The sequence below is a fragment of the Zootoca vivipara genome, chromosome 7 (assembly GCF_965207765.1).
Source record: "Zootoca vivipara chromosome 7, rZooViv2.hap1.1, whole genome shotgun sequence".
Taxonomy (NCBI): domain Eukaryota; kingdom Metazoa; phylum Chordata; class Lepidosauria; order Squamata; family Lacertidae; genus Zootoca; species Zootoca vivipara.
This window is the reverse complement of record NC_142590.1, coordinates 90,489,848-90,511,707: the sequence shown is the minus strand read 5'-3', so window position 1 is coordinate 90,511,707 and position 21,860 is coordinate 90,489,848. Positions and strand designations below refer to the sequence as shown.

At 42.0% G+C, this 21,860-nt stretch overlaps 1 protein-coding gene across 8 annotated transcripts in view; it reads left to right on the top strand.

Annotated features, from left to right (window-relative positions):
* The window catches only part of RTEL1 (regulator of telomere elongation helicase 1), a 112,662-nt gene that overhangs the window by 69,133 nt on the left and 21,669 nt on the right, over positions 1–21,860 (top strand). For all 8 annotated transcript variants that reach the window (XM_035124213.3, XM_035124212.3, XM_035124211.3 and 5 more), the window contains 10 exons: positions 268–349; positions 3,477–3,609; positions 6,899–7,012; positions 8,204–8,244; positions 9,006–9,091; positions 9,915–9,992; positions 13,168–13,245; positions 15,300–15,446; positions 16,224–16,339; positions 19,509–19,632. In XM_035124213.3, the coding sequence (XP_034980104.3) occupies positions 268–349; positions 3,477–3,609; positions 6,899–7,012; positions 8,204–8,244; positions 9,006–9,091; positions 9,915–9,992; positions 13,168–13,245; positions 15,300–15,446; positions 16,224–16,339; positions 19,509–19,632 (999 nt within the window). The remainder of the gene's footprint in view (positions 1–267; positions 350–3,476; positions 3,610–6,898; positions 7,013–8,203; positions 8,245–9,005; positions 9,092–9,914; positions 9,993–13,167; positions 13,246–15,299; positions 15,447–16,223; positions 16,340–19,508; positions 19,633–21,860) is intronic.

Genomic DNA, 21,860 nt, shown 5'->3' with positions numbered 1-21,860 from the left:
GAGGGAAAAGAGGGCTGCATGAGCTCACCATACTATAATAATTAGTGACTTTATACCTTTTCAGTTGTAAGATACTGCAAAAGAGTGTCAACACCTTCTCAAAATTTATTCAGTTCCTTGTTCAAACTGCATAGGCCCACTTACAACATGTTGCCTGCTAGTAGAAGCTGATTCTGTTCATTGCTCCCTTACAAACATCATTGTGGTGATGCAAGTACCATAGATGTCCTATTCTTTTACTTCATATTTATTGATTCTGCTTCTTAGGTCCACATCCATCTAGATGCAAGTAATCATAAAAAGAAGCAGAGGACAGACCTGTGGAACTCATCAGCAACTAAAAAACAAGGTGATGATGCTAATACATTGTTTAGATCATGTAAATCTTTCAGCCCAGGTTTCTTCAACTTAAATTAGAACTGGAGGCAGCTGTGTGTGCCATGACAGCAATCTATAATCTCATTTGGCCAGGACATTTTCTAGCCAGCTTTTGTGAAACCATTGCATAGTTTTGTCATTGCACTGTATAATTGTGCTTCCAAAATTTAATGTTGTGTTTGAAGGAATTGATGTTGTGCTGTTGATTTGGGGAAGGACTGAGGGGGCAAAGGTAGGCAAAAGCAGGACAAACAATGGCATGACCATGTGGGTTAGGTAGTCAAGGACTGGTAGTCATAGACATAGGAAGGAAGCTAGGAGGACCAGTAGCTTCCATTTTCATTCCCCAGATGATATGCATCAGCCTTTTTAAAAAAATAATTTTTATTACAATTTTTTCCAAAATACAACGAAGAATACAAACAGAAAAGAAACACTACAAACACTACAATAGAACAAAACAACAACAACAACAAAAAATTACTGTACTTGATTTCCTCTCACATTTTATATATATGGACCTCCTCGGGCACCCGTCCACTGTGGTTCTTTAACATACACTATTTTAGCAATTTATATACCAATTTGTTCACCTTGTCATATCTTATTTTATAATTTACATCTTACATATTCATCATCTCCACAGTTTGATTTCAACCTACTTCTAATCTTGATATATAACTTTTACATATTTTTTTAAATACAATTTAAAATCTTTCCATTCTTCTTCTATCGCTTCTTCCCCCCGGTTACGGATTCTTCCGGTCATCTCAGCCAGTTCCATAAACTCCATCATCTTCATCTGCCATTCGTCGATAGTTGGTATTGCATGGATTTCCAGTTCTTTGCTAACAAGATTCTTGCTGCCGCTGTGGCATACATGAAAAAATTGACATTTCTCTTAGGGATCTCTTTACCTACTACGCCCACTAGAAATGCCTCTGTTTTTTTCACAAATGTGTTTTTCAACACCTTCTTCATTTCATTATAAATCTTTTCCCAGAAGTCACTTACTAGTGGGCAGATGATATGCATCAGCCTTTTGACTGCACTCATGGACTCCTTACCTCCCCCTTTGCCCACAAGTTGTCATTAAATCAGGAAACTTCAAAGTAAACATGTTTTCCCATTTTGCTGCTCTCTTTGGAATGAACTGACTTCAAACTGTGGCTTAATATTCCGGCTTGTTCTGAAGTTTGCAACCATGGTTCCCCTGCTTTGGACAAAATGGGAATCAATGCTTGAATTAGAGCAGGGGTGGGGAACCTGTGGCCCTCCAGACATTGCTGGACTACAACTCCCATCATCCTTGGTCATTGGCCATATCAGCAAGGGATGATGGGGGTTGGAGTCTAACAGCATCTGAAAGGCTACACATTTCCCATCCCTAAATTAGAATTAAGTACTGATTTGTTGGCAGCTTGAATGAAAGGAGGTGTACCAGGAGCAAAGGTTGTGTGCATATCTCACATTATTACAATAGCCAAACTTGGTGTGTTCTAAAGAGCAAAAATGAATTCATTTGACATTTAGCTTCTAATGATGCTGATGCAATTATAAAGGTATGTTCCCATATAAATATTTTTTCCCCACGGTTGTTGTCGTAAGTAATTTGGTAAATTATATTTATCTTACACATACCAATTCTGAGTGGGGAAAACTATTAGGTTTACTTCAAAATAAAAAAAAATTACTTTACTTAGGTTTACTTCAAGTACTTCTTACTGTTCATAGCCTGTCCTTGTACTTTAGTTCCAGAAACTCTTGCAGGCAGTCTAGGCAGTACGCATTTTCCTTGTTTAGAAATGTGGTGAATAGTACAGAAAACAAAGAAATAATTTGAAGCGTTGATAAGAGAACCTTGAGAATTGAAGTGACAATGGCATTGCCTAAAAATACAAATCTCGCAATTCCTTTGCTTGTTCCATGCTCTGTCTCTACTTTCTTTTGTGTCAGAAATGTGATACTGAGTAAAGTGCCAACCTAAATGGTCACCTTCCCAAACTTGATATCCCCTCCTCCCTTCCATGTACCGTGTTTCTCATATTATAAGACATGTCTTATATTTATTTTTTCCTCAAAAAAACACACTATGGCTTATTTTCAAGGGATGTCTTTATTTTTTTCCTCCTCCTCCTGCCGCGGCCGGCATTGCTGCTGCGCCTATCAGTGTGTCTTATTTTCGGGGTATGGCTTATATTCCTTGAATGCTTAAAAATCCTGCTATGGCTTATTTTATGGGTATGTCTTAAAATATGAGAAACAGGGTAGAGGAAGAGCAAAGTGAAAGAGGTTCTCTGAGTATACTCTCATGATTTTCACCCCTGGCAGGCAACTGTGCCGTACATAAAATCTGTAGGTTTGGTGAATTCATCTCTCAGAGCCCATCATTCAACCATCTCAGCATTTTTCTATCTTCTCATGTCCTACAGCTAAGCACTTTTTTGACAGTGCTACCTGCCAGTGATAGAATACATAGCTGCATGGTATTTTTTATTTTGTCCCAAGTCAGCCAATGGCTAATTCTAGTCAATGTGTTCATCCTTCAGAACAGTTTTTCTAGAGGCGATACGGTGAGCTGTCTGCGCTCAGATCTGACTCTCCTTGTATCTATGCAGTTCTGCAATGAAAAACATTGAAGTACACCCAGATACTGCTTTCCTTCCTAAGATAGAATTGTTTTATATCAGTCAAGAACTTGCTCTAACTTCTCTTCTCCATCAGAAGGGAAACCAGTTCTGCACAAGACATTAAAATAAAGTTGCCTTTCTACTTGAAAACATCTTCCAAGGCTCTAGATGCGTTTATCAGATACTGCTCTGTACAAATGACCACTCAAAGGGTCCTTTTAATAGTGTTTACATGTTTTAGGGCATTTTTTTAAAAAATTAACAACTTCTGTAAAAGCGTTTTGGAAGTCACAATTTCTTAATGCTGTGCATTAAGGTTGTCTGAGAAGATGGTAATTAGTTCAAAGCCTGTGGTTGCGTACAAGTGGGCCGCTATACCTGCTTGCAGTAACTTACGGGTCAGTGCTCTTTGCTCAAGCCACAGTGAATAACTCTTAACGTTTTGCCTTGGTGTTTTGTTTGATACAGGAAAGGTCTTGAGCTATTGGTGTTTCAGCCCTGGATACAGCATGCACGAGTTAGTTCGTCAGGAAGTCCGAACAATCATTCTCACTAGCGGGACACTTGCTCCACTGTCGTCTTTTACAATGGAAATGCAGATGTGAGTCTCTTTCTGTTATTCCTATGACAAAAGGCAGCTTGAGCTAGGTCATATCCTGCCCTGGGTTTCAATGAAAGTCATTGAGGAACAAGTACGGGATTTTCAGGTTCAAGGGCGGTGCCTTTATTTCTTATGTGTGGGATGCTTTTGACAAGGTATTTGAAGAAACATCACACATTTCCTGTGATGCAAATGAGCCCTGAGCACCCCAGTGATTGGCTGTTCTTGGAGGTCAGTTTCAGTACATGTGGAAGTGCCAAGGGAAAAGTCCTCCCTCTAAATCGTTTGGAAATTGGCACTGGTTTAAACCTGCCTCTTGAATTTACTAATTTGTCATTTAATTGTGATCTGAGGATGATGATGATAATTGGTTGCTTGCTCTTCACCCTATTGTCCCAGGGCAGATTACAGCAAGTAAAACACAAGCTTAAAACAACCTACAATCACAGAAATAAAGTGGGTCCTAAAAGTAAACGTGGCAGAGAGATGCCAAAAAATTTTACTGAAGAGATACATGTTTTTTTTCCTTCTCTTTTCAGTCTACTTACTTTGAGGCAATCGTTAATTACATACTGGACCACTATTTATGTTCATATTAACAGATGTACAGTTTTAGATGCTGTACTGCGATAGATTAGTCCACAGTGACCAACCAGATCATAGAATCTAAGAGCCGGAAGGGACTCTGACTTTCTCAGTTTTTTGCTTCTTGCGTATTCTCCTCCCCACAGCTCAAACCACCAACCTTCTGGTTAACAGCCAGGCACACTGGCCCATTGCGTCACCTGAGTGCTCAGGTGGCTGAGGCCAGAGGACTCGTTCTTTAAATTTCTGCCTGTTTGCTAAATGCACCTTTTTGCTTGGGCTTGCCTCTTCGGTGTTGTGTATTTTCACATACTCTACCTCATTATTTGGGGGCATCCCTGTTTCTACATCATTCCATACCACCTGGGTCAGTAATTTGTTTTAGCTGATCGGACTCCTTTTTTCAAAGGACCTATACAGTTTGGAAGACTTAAAAATATCCTCTGGCTTGCTGACATGTGACGCATCCGCATGAATGGTTCATTTGCCCAGGCTACACAGGGATCATGTGACTTTGATGGTCAACATAACAACCTCTCTCCAGTTTCTTGTCCCTGCCTCTACCCATGCAGTTTGTGTATAGCCTCCTCTCTCTATTTCTGGATTGTGCTTTGTTTCCCCCGCTTCCATTTTTGACTCCACCTCTTACTCAGTTTCTTGCTCCTTGACTGTTCTCCACGTATTTGTATGTGTGTGAAAAAATCCTTACCTTTGCCCGCTTAGTTATATCCCCTCTTTTTTGCTGCTATGGTGCCTGCAGGCAAAGATATGCGTAGTTCTCAATCTGAAAAGTGGGATGACGAAGGCAAGTGCCTTCCAAATCGTCCTGTAGCCAGACTGGCAAAAGCAGGACCCAGTGGTGCCCCATACTTGGTGAAAGGTTGCTATTCAGTCACCCGGTCAAAACACCTCACCCATGGGGCCTGTGCCAGTGCTGGCATTGCAGCAGGCAGCGTTGGAAGACCCAAGTGCTTCCAGCCATGAATTCTCCCCATGTGGAATCTCTCTTGGCCACCAGGCTTGGGGTTAGAAGAGCACAGGAGGCTGCATGAGGATTTGGCAGCCAGCAGGCCCCACACTTCACAGGCCTCCCCTGAAGTCCGCTGCTCAAACCCCAGCACCCTTTCCCCCACCTCCACAGTTGGAGCAGCAGCCATATTCACTAGGGTCTTCAACTGCTGGATCAGGACCCTCTATCAAGCCCCAGCCTGATCTAAGGCAGGTCACAACAGCAGCATTGCTGCCATAAAGTACATGGTAAAGAATTGGGTCCCCAGATGCATGTTTAAGTTAAAGTTGGGTCCCGTCTCTGAAAAAGTCTGGTGACTGCTGTTCTCAAAGAGTTAGGCTGCAGTGTTTTCTTTGACCACCAGAGGCCATCAAAGGACACAATAAGTTCAGTGCTGTCTCTTCTATTACAGCTAATAGGGGAACTTTCCTTTCTAAATGGCAGCAGAGCCCGGTAGGCTTTACATTTCCTCTTCAAGTGGCATTGCCGAGGTTTTGTCTTCCCTCTCAGATTTTAGAGCTTTATCACAGACCAAAAACAAAGAAAAGGAGGGAAATTGGAGGGAGGTTGTTATACTAATAATCAAAGTCGCATGATCCCTGGGGAAATCAGAACATAAAACTCCTCGTACAAGTTCATTATACCAGCCTAGAAGGTCTATGCATGGTAAGTGACCTAATGTTCCTTTCTGGCTTCACTGGAGGTAGAATGCACACATATAACTTTTAAAAGAAACTGCAGATCTCTAAGAGCATCATTCTCTTTAAAAATTTTTTTTAAAAAAAATGATTTTCCAATATTGTTCCAAAAACAGCCTCATTATAACAACGGAATTGGGGATAGTCGCGGCAGCCAGAGTGCTCTGTGCACTTTGCCTGCCCTTGCATTCCATGGGGAAGCCGAGTGCCAGACCGCCAGGCAAACTATGGATGGGAGCCTTGTTCCTCTTCCAACCGAAGAGGAATGCAGATAATGGAATTCCTTCCCTCATCATTATCTGATCAGCGTGTTGGGAGAGACTCTGTTCCTGGAAGCAGGAAGCCCAGAGCATCATTCTCTGAATAGGAAAATTGATTGTCAAGTGTGAAGCCTGTGTGCTTGGAGATAGGATTAAGTTGGTGTCCTCCTACCATGGATAGAATTCCTTGAACAACCAAGATGGTTCCTGACTGCTGGAAGGAATATCTATTTAATGTAGTGCAAATTGCTCCAATGTTAGTTACCGATTGCCTACAAATGGTTGACATACTAACTGACATCATATGAATACATTATAAAATATAAGCTTTTTAGATACGTGGGATGTGGGTAAGGTATGTATGTGCATGTATTGTATGTGGGTAAGGTATGTTCGTGTGTGTATAAATCTTTGTCCATTCTGTGTGTGATGTATGGTTTAATAGGTTTGTATGTAAATGTATCATTTTTGTATTTCATTTTTTTTGTACAATAAAGATTTATTAAAAATTAAAAAAAAAAAGAATTCCTTGAACAACCAAGATGGTTCCTGACTGCTGGAAGGAACATCTATTTAATGTAGTGCAAATTGCTCCAATGTTAGTTACCGATTGCCTACAAATGGTTGACATACTAACTGACATCATATGATGGTCCTGTTGCTCAGGATTAAGCCAAGCTATAAACTCTATAGCTGACAGATTGGTGAAGTCTGATTGTCTTTCTGTTTTCCTTTAGTCCCTTCCCAGTTTGTTTGGAAAACCCACACGTTATCGATAAACACCAGATTTGGGTGGGGATAATCCCTAAAGGACCTGATGGTGGTTTGCTGAGCTCCACCTATGAGAAAAGGTAATAGGGGGTTCCTTCCTTCCAGTTTAACAATCTTGTTGTTTTGACTTGGGTACTGCATCAATTTCCTGCACAAGCGCTCGGCACAACTTCTCTGCAGAAAAAATGTATTTGTGATTTTGGGGAATACAGAGCCCAAATTCATACATAACAGAAAATGTTTTATGAGAATGTGTTATAGTGAGACTTGAATTTATCCCCTCCCTCTCTTCACTCCTTCAAATGTAAAGGGAAAACAGTTAATATTTTCATTTTCTGTTGTGGAACAAAGCACAGTTTTCTGTTACTCTAGAATACAATTTTTTAGATCCAGCAACTAGACCTGGGCAAGGTATTCCAAGTCTGATTGCACCAGATTTTGTACAATGGCATAATGATATTGGGAGTTTTTGTTTCATTCCCTTTCCTAATAACCCCTAATATTTTTCACAGCTGTGACACGCTGGGTCAATATTTTCATCAATATATCCACAATGAGCCCAAGATCTCTCTTTCTGGATCAGTCACCTCTAATTCAGAGAGGAAGGTGTGGGAGGCAAAAACAAAAGAGCCAGACAGTAGAGGAAACTTGTGAGAAGTTTCTGTATCAGAGTTAGAACTTCACCTTATGACTCTCTTTGTGGCCAGAGATAAGAGTCCACTCCGTGTAGGACAATAAGCATGATTTCTGAGGAAGGCTAAACTAGGCACTGCACTCATTTCAACCCCAGCCACCCCCTTTAATTAGTTTAATGACCATGGGGGCGCAGGGAAGGCAAGCACCCTTCTGCAAACAAAGAGATTCCGTTCCTCTATTTGCTGGACTTCCATTAACATATCCTGTTAATTTTTTCCAGTGACCTTAACATGGGCACAACACGCTCACCTAGAAACATACTTTGCCTCTTCTGTCCCGTCCCCCCGAACATTATTTTCTAGTGCCGACACTGTTAATGCCTCAGCTATTTAAACTTTTGTAACTTCTGTAGATGATTCTTTGGCTAATATGACTAGATGCATTGTAATAAATTACAGGGAGCTGGTTTTTTTCAGTGAATCAGTCAATAGGGGAAAGAAGAGAGTGAGAGTCATGTCTTAAGGGTGACAAATGGTCCGTTGTATTCCTTTGGTGATGACTGTGAGGGCACCAGGCAGTCTTTACTTTCCAACATGTAGAGGCTGGGTGCTGACGGGTAGTTGTTGTTTTTGCAGATTTTCATCAGAGTGTCTGTCATCTCTTGGGAGAACAATAGGTAAGGCCAGAGAAGACCTTTTGCTCCAGCATGACTGAAATCCACACTGTAGCCGATCCAGGTTTTAAATCAACACTGTGCACTTAGCCAAGCAATGTAGCTGCTACACCCATTGTGCCTCCCACCAATTGAGGCGTTAAATACTTTAAACGCCTTTACTCCACCCTTGAAGAGCTGCTGCCAATCAAATAAAATGCAAATAAAACAATTACTGTATTTTTCTGTCTATAAGACGCCCCCCCCAATGTAGAATCATAGAATCGTAGAGTTGGAAGAGACAACAAGGGCCATCCAGTCCAACCCCCTGCCGAGCAGGAAACACCATCAAAGCATTCTTGACATCTGCCTGTCAAGCCTCTGCTTAAAGACCTCCAAAGAAGGAGACTCCACCACACTCCTTGGCAGCAAATTCCACTGCCGAACAGCTCTTACCGTCAGGAAGTTCTTCCTAATGTTTAGGTGGAATCTTCTTTCTTGTAGTTTGAATCCATTGCTCTGTGTCCGCTTCTCTGGAGCAGCAGAAAACAACCTTTCTCCCTCCTCTATATGACATCCTTTGTATGTAGAAGACAACCCCTATTTTTTTAGTCCAAAATAAATAAATATTTTAAACATTCTGTGTATAAGACAACCCCCAATATTAAACTTTAAAAAATTGGGGGGAAATATAGTCTTATACATGGAAAAATATGGTAATTAAAAAAAAATTACTGAAGTCAGGGTGAACTTGGTCTTAATATTTTTTCGTTTTCTTTTGGCAGGTAATCTTGTTCGAATCACACCACACGGCCTGCTTGTTTTCTTCCCTTCATATCCTGTCATGGATAAAAGCCTGGAATATTGGAGAGTAGGTTTCCATGGCCTTTTCTGTCCTATAAAGCGACATTAAGCAATATGCATTGTTCCCACTACTTGTCATTAATGAGAACCTATACAAACAATATTAGTGTTTAAGTCGAGTGGACTTGTGCACAGTTTGACAGATGGTAAGGAAATAATAAGATTTCTCCGCACAGTCTTCAGCTCAGTCCTCATTAACTGCTGTCACCGCATTGTTGCCAAAAACGGTGACATGGCTTGAAGCTGTAACTATTGGCAGCCTGAGCATCTTCCCCATCTGATCTGAAGCTATACGATCAGATTCTATACAATGAGGAGTTAGGAAAAATAACTTGTTCATCAGAGGGCATAAAACACAATTGAGATGGCATTACCTTAACAGGTTCCAACTGCTATCGCATCTCTTTCATGTTCTGGCTTGATTCAAATTAGTGCAAAGATTTGCAATAATTTTAATTTAAAACTTTCTGGCTTGTGGCTTTGGAATAAAGCAAGAGACTATATTTCTTGTTTAGGAAACCTTGAGTTTCAAGAATACTATGTTTCTTGTTTAGGAAACCTTGAGTTTCAAGAATACTCACATGTTGGAAACATGCCCCAGGGTTCTTGCTTGCTTATCCAAAGAATCAGAGCTTGTTGTCTGGTGCTAACAGGCATGAAACCTTAGTCTGGTTTTAGTGTGGAGGCAGGGTGGGTGTGTATTAGGTCATTGCACACCTGCTTTTGTTCCATCAAGCAGGCAGGAAAATCCCACACCTTGTCCGAAGTTGTTGATTCACTTGCTTGACTCACTTACACTAGTCCCTCTCTTTCTCTCTGTTTTCTCACAGGAGCATGATTTTGCTGGAAGAATTGAAGCAGTTAAACCAATGTTTGTGGAACCAAGAAACAAAGGAACCTTCACAGAGGTTGGCAAGACTTTACACTGTTATGCTCCATAGTAACTTGGTTCCTGACTGCTTAGTCAGACTGCTAGTGAGCAACCTTGGACCTGGTCCTAGGGAAAAGAGAATCTGGCTGTTAGTGATGTCCGATATACAGCTTGACATTATCCTGGGTTATCCTGGATTTTAAATAACTGTAAACTCCCCCCCCCCCAAAATGCTGGTCTATGACCGTAATAAATATTTGATTTGATTTGACCCCTGGCAGAACCACTTTGGAAACAGTGCAATGTTTTAAATAATCTGCTAAAAATCTCTGGAACTTCATTGCATAGACCAGCCCTCGCGCCACCCCCCCCCAATGAATTCTTATGTATCACACCTCATGGGTGAAACCCTTTTACAGTTACAGGTAGGTAGCCGTGTTGGTCTGACGTAGTCAAAACAAAAAATAAAAAAAAATTCCTTCCAGTAGCACCTTAGAGACCAACTAAGTTTGTCATAGGTATGAGCTTTCGTGTGCATGCACGAAATATTTTTTATTCTTATTTTTATAAATGCTTTCTTTTGGAAATTTCACAGTAATAAAACAAATTGTATCTGAAGAAGTGTGCATGCACACGAAAGCTCATACCTATGACAAACTTAGTTGGTCTCTAAGGTGCTACTGGAAGGAATTTTTTTTATTTTTTGTTTCGACCCTTTTACAGGAACGTTTTTGTTCTACCACAAGTGTTCTGAAAAAGCAGTGTGTACCCTGCAGATAGGGCTTCCTTCCTTCATCAGTGCTTTTTCTTCTTGGTGGTACTGCACGTTCAACTCTTCTTATCAAACAGACATGCTTGAATTCCACTGAAAACAAAGTGCAGTGGTGGGGTTTTTTAAATAACTTTGTTTATGAACTTTCATTTTAAAATCTCAGCTCGATTCATAAGTAAACCCACCATTCTCCTAACCTTGAAATTTCTCTGCCAGGTTATCCTAATTTTCTGAACATTATGTGCAAATAAAATGCTACATTTTTCCTGTTTATCTTGTCTTGAACATAATTTGCGGGAAGATAAGGAATGGGAGTGCTGAAGGTTCTTTGTGTTGTGTTCCATAGAAGCTGCTGTCTCACATGGCCTGATATGAGATTTGCAGGTTTCTCGTAATGAAGGGTGGCTCATTCATGGAACAACATCTGCTCAATTGAGCACAGTTAGCAAGATACTGGGATCCTAGTTCCTGTATATTTCAGTGGAAGTTGGAAAGCTGTTGTGCTCCAGGGGGTGGGGCCACAACCACAGAAGCTGTAAGCCTCTATGTACAGGTGAAACTCGGAAAATTAGAATATCGTCGAAAAGTGCATTTATTTCAGTAATGCAACTTATTATTTTTATTTTTATTTTGCTTTCTTTTGGAAATTTCACAGTAATAAAACAAATAGTTACAATAATACAAAAATAAACAAAAATAAACATCACTATTACATTTCATTAATTACATTCCATTTATAATTGATCCGCCTAACGACAAATAATTACAATTACAACAAATAAAGGCTTGACATATCTTGCTTTGCACGTCATGCATCTATCTCATATATTGGTTTCACCTTTTAAGTTGTGTTACTGAAATAAATGCACTTTTCGATGATATTCTAATTTTCCGAGTTTCACCTGTAATGACAGGACTGCAGATGCAGTACGTTCTAAGGAAACGAAGAATCAGTGGAAGGCCAAACATGATTCAGAGACAAAGTCAGGCAACAGTCTAAGCCAGGGACCCCCAAACTTACCCAGCTTTGGGCCAGTGCCTGCAGTGCCGATCACACGGTGGGCCAGAGGGCGGGGGAGCGCGCATGAGCGCGCACCCATATGTGTGCGTACATGCTATTTCCGGCCACTTCTGGGTCAGATATGTGCCGGAAATAGCTTGTGCGCATGCGCAAGGGCCTCCTCCGACCCAGAAGTGCGCTGGAAATGACGCTTGCGCGTGCGCGCAAACTATTTTCGGTGCACATCTGACCCGGAAGTGGGCAGCCGCGCTGCACCGTTAAGAGCGGGCAGCGGTGGTCACATAAAAAGCCTCATGGGCTGCATCTGGCCCTCAGGCCTTAGTCTAAGCTTACAGGGTGTTCAGGCGAGATGCAGTGCAGCAAGGCAGAGTGACTAGATCTGGGACCCAGATGTTTCCAGCTGCTGGCTGTGATGGAGTAGCCTGGATTCCTTACTCACAAGAAGCCCCCTTATGAGTAGAGTGACAACTTTGGGTCCATAGATGCATAATGTGCCATTTCTCTTCAGCCCAGAACTGAAAGCTTTTGGTGCCAGCACTCTTGAAAACAGGGAGCAGCGAGGACCCTGCTCCACCTCCTCCTCTGGCAGTTTAATTTGTTTTATTTATTTCACCACTTGACTGTAATAAAACCTCAGAGCAGTTTACAAAAGAAATAAAGCAATAAAACTACCTGTTAAAAACCCAGTTAAAAACGCTCAGTTTAAAACCCAGTTTAGAACGTTCAAAAGATAATTAAAATCAGCAACAAACCAAAACCAGATTAAAACACATGATAGCTTCTACCATAGCTGCCAAGTTTTCCCTTTTCTCGCGAGGAAGCCTATTCAGCATAAGGGAAAATCCCTTTAAAAAAAGGGATAACTTGGCAGCTATGGCTTCTACATGTCTTGTTAGGTTTGCTTAAACAAAAATATTTTTAGCAGGTGCCAAAAAGAGTATTTTTATTTATTTACTTACTTACTTACTTACTTACTTACTTACTTACTTACTTACCACCCTATACCCGGAGGTCTCAGGGTGGGACAGTGAAGGCACCTGGCCGGTGTCAGTAGGCAGGGAGTTCCAAAGTGTAGGTGCTATATGGGGTAATGCATTCACAAAAGTTTATGGGTCCCAAGCTCTTAAAGGTGTTATATACTGATAGCAGCACGTTTAACTTGGCGCAGTAGCAGATCTGCAGTCAGTGCAGGTCTCTGAGCAGAGGTGTCATCTGCTGACGGGGTTTTAGTCCTGCAGCATCCATCATCAGTTGGGCCCCTCAAAGGGATCCTAAGCATTGGATTCAGGGGACCATGCCTGCTCCTCAAGGTCCTGTGCAGTGTCTTGAGAACTCTGTGTCTGGTACCAAGCCAGCGCTGAGCATGACACAAGTTTGTCCTTAAATTTTCATTTACATTTCCCCCCCCCTCTCTCCTAGGTCATAAATGCCTATTATGAGAAGATTGTCTGCCCCAAGTCTAATGGCGCTGTTTTCTTGGCTGTGTGCCGGGGGAAGGTATGTGTTAACAGATTGCAGGTGTCTGAAAGTTAGACTCTCTGCAGAAGCCAACTTGTGCAGAGCTATGAAGCTCACTGGGAACTTTATGCTTGAAATCTCTTGGCCTAACCTATTTTACAGGGTTGTTGTAAGGATAATAGAAATCAATTAACAGAATCTGAGCAGTTGTGTTAAGTAGTGGAAATTTACTGCAACATTTTGTTGCAGTCCTACTTCTGTGAGTTATTATTACTGTAGTTACATTTTTATACCAACTCTTCCAATTCGCTCAGGGTGGTGCGTGTATATGGTTCTCACCTGGTCATTTTTATCTCTGCAACAGCCCTATGAGACAGTTTAGGCTGAGAGAGATTGACCGAGAGGGTCATCATTGAGCTTCATCACTAAGTGAAGATTTGTAGCTCTAACCACTGTACCACACTGTTTCTGAAGTTCCATTACACAAATGGAAATAATATAAGAATTGTTGGCTGTTACTATGCCATTTCCTTGCTAGTTTTCATAAGTAAGATGGGGAAACTCAAACTCATTTCCTGCTATCTGTTCTTGTCTTTCACAATCCTACCTCCAACAAAGTTTCTACTTTCAGAGGAACTTTAACACACCAGCTTGTGTGTCAAATACCCCATGCATGGGTGCCATGAAGCTTGTTTGTGTTGTGTTGCCAGACTGTGGCAACTTCTAGTCTGCATTAGCTTGTTCAGCTGTCTTGTGTGAACTAAGATAATATCCTGCAGCACTTACCAGCTGATGTGTGTTCTAAGGAAAGATTGGTAGGAGTGGGCCTTTCAAGGAAGCTATTCCATCATTCCTGATCTTTCTGCTGAGAAACTCATGATAAGCTTCCGAGAAACCTCAGGATATCCTGGAACCGTTTGAAAACCACATAACCTTAACTTTTGAAGAGGCAGCATTGAAGCAAAAATAAAAATAAGCAAAAGATGTTATCAGCATGCTTTGAGACACATAATAAAGCTGGCTTCCTGTACTTAGGGTTGGGGTTTTTGTTTTTGTTTTTTTGCTTCTTATGAAAAGTGAAAGTGAAAATGTTAGGCATGTTTCCTGACCATTGTAATACTCAGGATACATTACATACTGGTACCTTATTTGATACCCACAGGGAACTTCCCAGTGATAAGGCTCTACACAGAAGAACAGTAACTTTCGTTACCTTTCCTTTTTTTATTTGTGTATCCATTCATTCATTCATTTATTCATTCATTTACCATATATGATTTTTTTATTAAAAAACCATTCCCCCCCCAATGGTGGAGCTATGCTACAAGATAAAACATAAACATATAATAATATACAGTACTCAAGCTACAAAACATTGCAGTGGCAAGTTTTAAAGGTCTAGATAAATAAAATGCTGTTGGTGGAAAAAAAAATTGTGAGAGACACCTCTGGAAAGGGTGTTCCATAAATAGGGTGCTATAGCTGCAAAATGCCAGTTTTTTTATTGCCACCCTCCTTACTTTACCTGGAACTCTTAGTGTGTGTCCTGGTCCAGCCTTGGAGAGCTCTCTCCACATCCCACGAGGCCACTGACTTGCTCATGTGACACCTTGATGGAGTGCTGCTTGCAGAATTTTTGAACCTCTGGATGTGGAGATTGAATGGGCTGCTAAGAGCCAACGAGTGTGTTCAAAGCATAAATGAGATTCCAACTCAATGCTTCCTAACCAGCAGCTTACTTTCATTGTTCCTACATCACACAAAGTGGCCTTTAGACTGAGGCATCCAGAGAATTATATCATAGGCCTTGGCACCATCACGCAGAGAGACACAGCTCAGATCTTAAGCACCCCCTGTTTGCAACCTTAAATTCCGGCAAGTAGGCACAGAAGCCTTGCAGTGCTGTGCTTGAGGTCATGCCCCTGCCAAGTGGCTCCTCTTCCAAAGATGATCTGGAGCCCCCAGAAACTCAGGAACCAACCCAGAACAACAGCTGAAGTGGGTTCGGGACCCTCAGGGAAGACTGGAGAAGCTGGAAGCAGAGCAGGAATTTGTCTCTGCCTGTTCTAGTGACAGACATCATCTGTTTTCAGGCCAGCGAAGGTTTGGACTTCACTGATAGGAACGGTCGAGGTGTCATCATTACAGGCCTTCCTTTCCCCCCTCGCATGGACCCAAAGGTCATTTTAAAGATGCAGTTCTTGGATGAGATGAGGTCAAAAGGTGCCGCTGGTGGACAGGTAAGAAGGGAGCCCTCCCATTGATATTATGGATATTTGTCATCAAAGGGGCCCCTGCCATTAGGCAGAGTGAGGGGGCAGGTAGCTGTGATGAGGTGTGGGGGAGCTGAACTGTGTGTGCTACATGACACGCCCTGCTGCACCCCTTAACCTAGCTTGCTGCTCTTGGGTCTGATCCATCACCAATGCTGAAATTTTCTTTATTTCAGTCCAGTTGGCATGGACTAACAGTCCAGTTGGCAGGGAAAGCGAGTGGGGCATCATGTCCTTTGCCTCAGACAGCAAAAATTCTTAGTCTGACCCTGTTTGTCTGTGTTCTCTCATTGCAGCTTTTCTCTGTGGATATCAGTCCCAATTCATTGGGCCACAGGAATATTTGTTGAAAGCTTCTAAAACTGGCTTGGCTATTTATGAGAGAATTCTCCGTTGGCTGGTGTTTCTTCAGAATTTGTAGACAGTTTGCAAGTGGCAGAGTTAACCTTGTATTAATGCATATCTTTCATCTATCTAAAAGGAATGTTGCAAACGTCTGAAGCACAATGCACAGTGTGATTAATCCAGATAAATCTTCATGGCAGGGAGGGGCCAGCTGGCTGGGCTAGTGGGGTGATCAGTTCTTTCAGAAAAGAGGGGGTCCTAAGCTACAGAAACAGTGGGGAAGGGGAGAACCAAGGGACAGGCAGAAGGGCATTCTTTGCAGATGTGTTTTCAGGGCATCTCCTTAAAGGACGGTATTAATTTTGGTCTTGTGTTTGATACACTTTCTTTGACATTTAGTATTTATCCGGGAACAGCTGGTACAAACAACAGGCTTCTCGTGCAGTGAACCAGGCCATTGGTAGAGTCATCCGGCATCGACAGGATTACGGCGCCATCTTCCTCTGTGACCACAGGTGACCTTCCTTCCTGCTTGGGTAGAGTTCTCGTGTCTTGTAATCTCCCCTCATCTCTGTCTACTTGAATTCTCTACCATCGGTGCCATCTCCTTGCTTTGCTACTGTGGAATAAGCCTTCAGAAAGTAGGAGAAAATGGATACTTTTCCAAATGGAGGAATGTAGAAAGTGGAATCACCCAGAGTTTCATACAGCGGTGCCTTGCAAGACGAATTTAATTGGTTTTGCGAATCGCGGTTTCCCATAGGAATGCATTGAAATTTCTTTTTTTGCCCATAGGAACACATTAATTACATTTCAATGCATTCCTATGGGAAACCGCGATTCACAAAACGAATTTTTCGGAAAACGAATTCATCTTGTGAGTCACCATCAGATCGCAAAACGCATTCGTCTTGCGAAAAATTCGTCTTGCAGGGCATTTGTCTTGCGAGGTACCACTGTATTGGGATCTGTGTTTTTAAATTAGTTCATAAACAAGTTAGAGCTAGGGGAGAGTGGTTAGGTGGCCATGTTTGCTGATGATACTAAATTGCTCAGGGTAGTTAGAACAAAAAGATTGTGAATAGCTCCAAAAGGACTCTCCAAACCGAGTGAATGGGCAGCAGATTAGCTCAACTGGTGCACCTCTCTGATTTCCTTGCTTGCCTTGTTACTGTGTAATTCCAGTGTAATGGGCCACCATTGTGACCACCCTTGTGACTTCTGAGCATGCTTGGTTCCCATTTTCAATCTGAGCATGGATGGAAGAATGCAGCATGCCTGTGCTGTTCAGATTTATTTGTTTCTAAGGTGTCTGTTCTTGGGGAAGGGTTGGGTGTGTTGAGTTCTTTTGAATGTTTTTGTTTTCTCTGTTCTAGGTTTTGTGTGGATTTTTGTGTTCATATATTTTTTAAAAATTAATAAATTTTATATTTTAAAAATCAGATGTTTAAATTACTTTAATAAAACAAAACAGAATCAAAATATATACTTTAAAAAGTTGTTACAGCAATAAATAGTCTTGAGCACCTCAAAGACTAACAAACATGGCAGAAGCCTTTTCTTTGTTTTCGAGAAAAGGCAAGTCAGGGGGTGACATACTGTAGAAGTGTATAAAATTATGCACTGCATGCAAAAAGTGGGTAGAAAAATGTTTTCCTCCTTTCATGTTACTAGAACTTGTGAACATTCAACAAAGCTGAATGTTGGAAGATTCAGGAGGGACGAATGAAAGTACTTCTTCATGCAGTGCATAATTCAAGTATGGAATTAGTTCCAACAGGAGGCAGTGATGGCCACCAACTTGGAAGGCTTTGAAAGACAAACCTGGGGAGGTAAAGGCTACCTGGGGCTACCAGCCACAATGGCTATGCTCTGCCTCCACAGTCAGAGGCAGAATGCTCCTGAATACCAGTTGCTGAAAACTGGGGGAAATGGTCTTATGCTCTGGTCCTGCTTTTGGACTTCCCTCAAGGCATCTGGTTGGCCACTGTGAGAACAGGATGCTGGACTAGATGAGCCATAGGCCTGATCCAGCAGGCTCTTACTTTCTTGTGATATTAAAAATAATAATGGGCAACCACAAGCCTGCAGGATACAGCTGCGCCTGTGACTAGAACTAGGCAAATTAATGGGAGCAGCTATTCAGAGAAAACTCTTGAGTTGTTATTCTGGCCAGTGGAAAGGAAAACTGTTTACCCATGTATCCCTTGGTTCAAAACCAAAATAAAGAAAGAAATATGATCTAACCAAAATATTTATCATGTGTTGCCGGACTGGGTTTCTAAAGCCACAGCAGTAGCCTTTGAAAAATAATCCAAGTTAAACGTATGCTTTAGGGAGAAATTGCATCACCTTTTCGTGGCTTTCTTTGAAAACAGGAATGCTCTGACTGAGAACTGGCTGATTCTATCTCACCACTTGCCACCATATGTGCAAAATGTGGGTTTTATCCCACTGCAGTGACGTCAGATGTGAAGAATGTCACTAAACTGGAGTATGTGGTCCTTATAATTGTACTCCTATCATAGACAGACTAATAAATTTATCTCTGTAGTGCGCAATCTAAAATGGGGTATTAGGTTATCGGCATGGGATGCAAATAGATAGAGAATGGTTTATTCAAAACTTACTTATATTGCATATTAATATCTATTCCTAAATGGTGTATAAGGGACACCTCCCAAGTTTAGAGGGGATACCCACAAACCTGGAGTTTCTGCTTGAGGGCCTAGGGAAGGCTTTCAACACCAAACCCCTTAAAAGTCAGGTTGTAGTATTCTCTGCTGTGGGAGAGAGGAATCTGTTTCAGGCCACTCCCATGTCTGCATGGTAGTGCTAAGTAATCCTCTGGGAATGCACTATTTTTTCTAAATGGAACCTGTAACTGGTAATTGAACGATTCCAGATGAGCTATTATCTGCCCCACCTTATTCTGTTTGTGAGAACGCAACATGCGACTGGGGCTCTCTTCTTAGGAAAGGAATGGTTTATGAGATCAATCTATTCGTAACATCAGCAGTGGCGAGTTAAAAAGCAGATCTCATAAGCTGTATAGTTCAGTCTATCAATACTTTAGACTCTTTGTAGGAGTTGCAAAGGAGGCTGGCCTGATCCACACATTGTGGAGGGGAGCCTGGCGATGACTGCTTTATCTCCCACAAGTGGCAACCCCCCAAAAGGGTTTCGGAACTCTTAGCTAATTCATGTGTGATTTCTGGCCAGCACTTCAGCTGACTCCCTTACCTAGCACTTGCAGTCCCACAATGTTTTGCACCTTACCATTTCACCTTTTGCTGTTTGGAAGATGAGACAAATGTAAATGTAAGGATACTGTTTATCCTCTTCTATTATTTTTGATGAAACAAAATAAAAAAAATCCTTCCAGTAGCACCTTAGAGACCAACTAAGTTTGTCATTGGTATGAGCTTTTGTGACAAACTTAGTTCTTTGTTTCGACTATGGCAGACCAATTCAGCTAACTACCTGTAACTATTATTTTTGTGATGGGGATAAAATTATTATAGGGTGCTATACCCAAAGGTGTTTTTGTTTACCAAATGTTGCAGAGCACTTAGACACCCAATTCCATCTTTCTTCTGGGTTGTTTTGGTGGGAAAGGGTTACAAACATTTCTAGGCATGTCCTGAAACTGTTTTTGACAGAGCTTACCCCACTTTCCAACAGGTTCACGAATACAGATGCAATAGCACAATTGCCTTCCTGGGTCCGTCCTTACATCAAGATTTATGAAAAATTTGGACATGCTGTCAGAGACGTGTCTCAGTTCTTCCGTTTTGCCCAGGAAACTGTAAGTTTCAAGCAACTAGGGGCGAAAGTGATTAGTCTGCAAAATGTCTGAGAGTTACCTTATGACTGGCACTCCGGAGGCATAAGGCTGCCCAGCCAATGGTTCACAGACTGCTTTGGGATCTGATACACTTTGGCTTAGCAGCATGCTGTTCGTTTAGAACAGGGGTGGCCAACTCCCAAGAGACTGCGATCTACTCACAGAGTTAAAAACTGGCAGTGATCTACCCCCTTTTTTGGGGTTCAGGTCAAAAGTTGTTGAGCTTTTTTAGGAAGGAGGAAGGCCCATTTTGGGGGGGTTCGGGCCAAAGTTGTTGAGTTTTTTCAGGGAGGAGGTAAATTTTTGAGCTTTTTTTAGGGGAGCCACAGTTGTTCAGCTTCTTTTGGGGGGGGGGCAATGATCTACCAGTGATCTACTGCAGCTGTCCAGTGATCTACCGGTAGATCACGATCTACCTGTTGGACATGCCTGGTTTAGAAGCATGAGCAATTGATGAGTTTTCCATCAAAGTACATTTATATCCCCTGAGCTAAACTTTTGAAATCTTTGCATCTCAAAGACTGCCCACTTCCCCACACCTTTCTATTAAGGCTAATCAACATAAGAGTGATCCACTTCTGACACCCTCTCAGTCCCCTGTGCCCTTTGCATTGCTTCCAAGAGTTTTAGAGCTTTCTAAGGCATGCCAAAAGTCAAGCAGTGCCTGTCTGGAAGCGCCTGAGGGCATGCCCTCGATGGACTCTTTGAACTTAGAATTGTTAAGAGGCGTGTTCTCAGCCAATCTGCTTCTGTGTCCCATTTCAAACCCAAAATAGCACACAGACTGACCTGTTCAGGTAACATGAATCAACCAGACAGCTGATCCATCTAGCTGTGCACTCCTCTGTCTACCAGAGGTTCTCTAAGGTCGCGTGCGGGGGTTTCTCAGTCATGGTTCCTGAGATCCTTTTGATAGAGGTATCTTGATTTGAACCAGGGATTTTTTGTTTGCAAAACTTGTGCACTTCTCTGAGCCACGGGCTTGGAAGTTGGTTCATAATGTGGATCCATTAGAACTGTAGTGTACATATTGAGCAACCTTTGGCACTGTTTTGTTAGGGAAAGGGAAAGGACCCCTGGACGGTTAAGTCCAGTCAAAGGCAACTATGGGGTGTTGCACTCATCTCACTTTTTAGGTTAAAGGAGCTGGTGTTTGTCCACAGACAGCTTTCCAGGTCATGTTGCCAGCATGACTAAACCGCTTCTGGCGCAACAGGACACCATGACAAGTGCCAGAGCGCACGGAAACACTGTTTACCTTCCCACCACATGCACTGGTGTGCTTTTGAACTGCTAGGTTGGCAGAATCTGGGAAAGCAACAGGAGCTCACCCCACCGCACAGATTTGAACTGCCAACCTTCCAATCGGCAAGCCCAAGAGACTCAGTGGTTTAGACCACAGTGCCACCTGCGTTCCACTGTTTCGTTACAATGGTCTCATGCAGCTGCCATTTCCCCACACATTTTGTCCCACATTTTCCACCTGATGTGTGGTAAAATCCTCACAACTACTTTTCAAAGGGCGTTTTGCTGTCTCTTCTCTTGCTCCAGCTGGCTCACACTGCAAGAGAGCTTGCCCCATTTTTATATGGCCACCTGCACAGAATCATGGGTTGCCAAGTGAAGGGAGAAGTATTTTCAGCTTACAGGTATGCAAACATGCAGCATTTTACACAGAAAATCAAATTCAGGCAATTGTCTTTTTGCCTTTACTACTCGTGGTTCTCTTAACATTTGTACTACAAGTCAGAAGAGGTGTAGCACCCTAATGTACAAAGTAATAAAAGGCTTCCCGGTGCTGGCTAAATCTTTTTACAAAGGAAGCTTTATGCTGCAGCTTTTTTTCTCCAGATGTAGAAAATTGTACAGTTCCGAATATAGTGTGAACCTTGGACTGAATAAATATTGCATGCGTCTGCAGAAATCTCTTGCTTCTTGAACTGTACATATGTAAAGTGGCTTACGATCCTAATCTCTCACCGATTTCTCACCATGTGAGAGAGATCACAATTACTTCTATTTTACAGATGAAAATACGGCACAAAGGGAGTTTCCAACAGAACCCCTTTGCTGCGCAGCTGTTTTGATTGGGGGGGGGAGAGACCTATTAGCAAGTACAGTACAGCTATAGGATACATCATGTAGTTTTCTCTTTATTAGTTATTCTCTTTAGTCACCAGTTGTGTTTT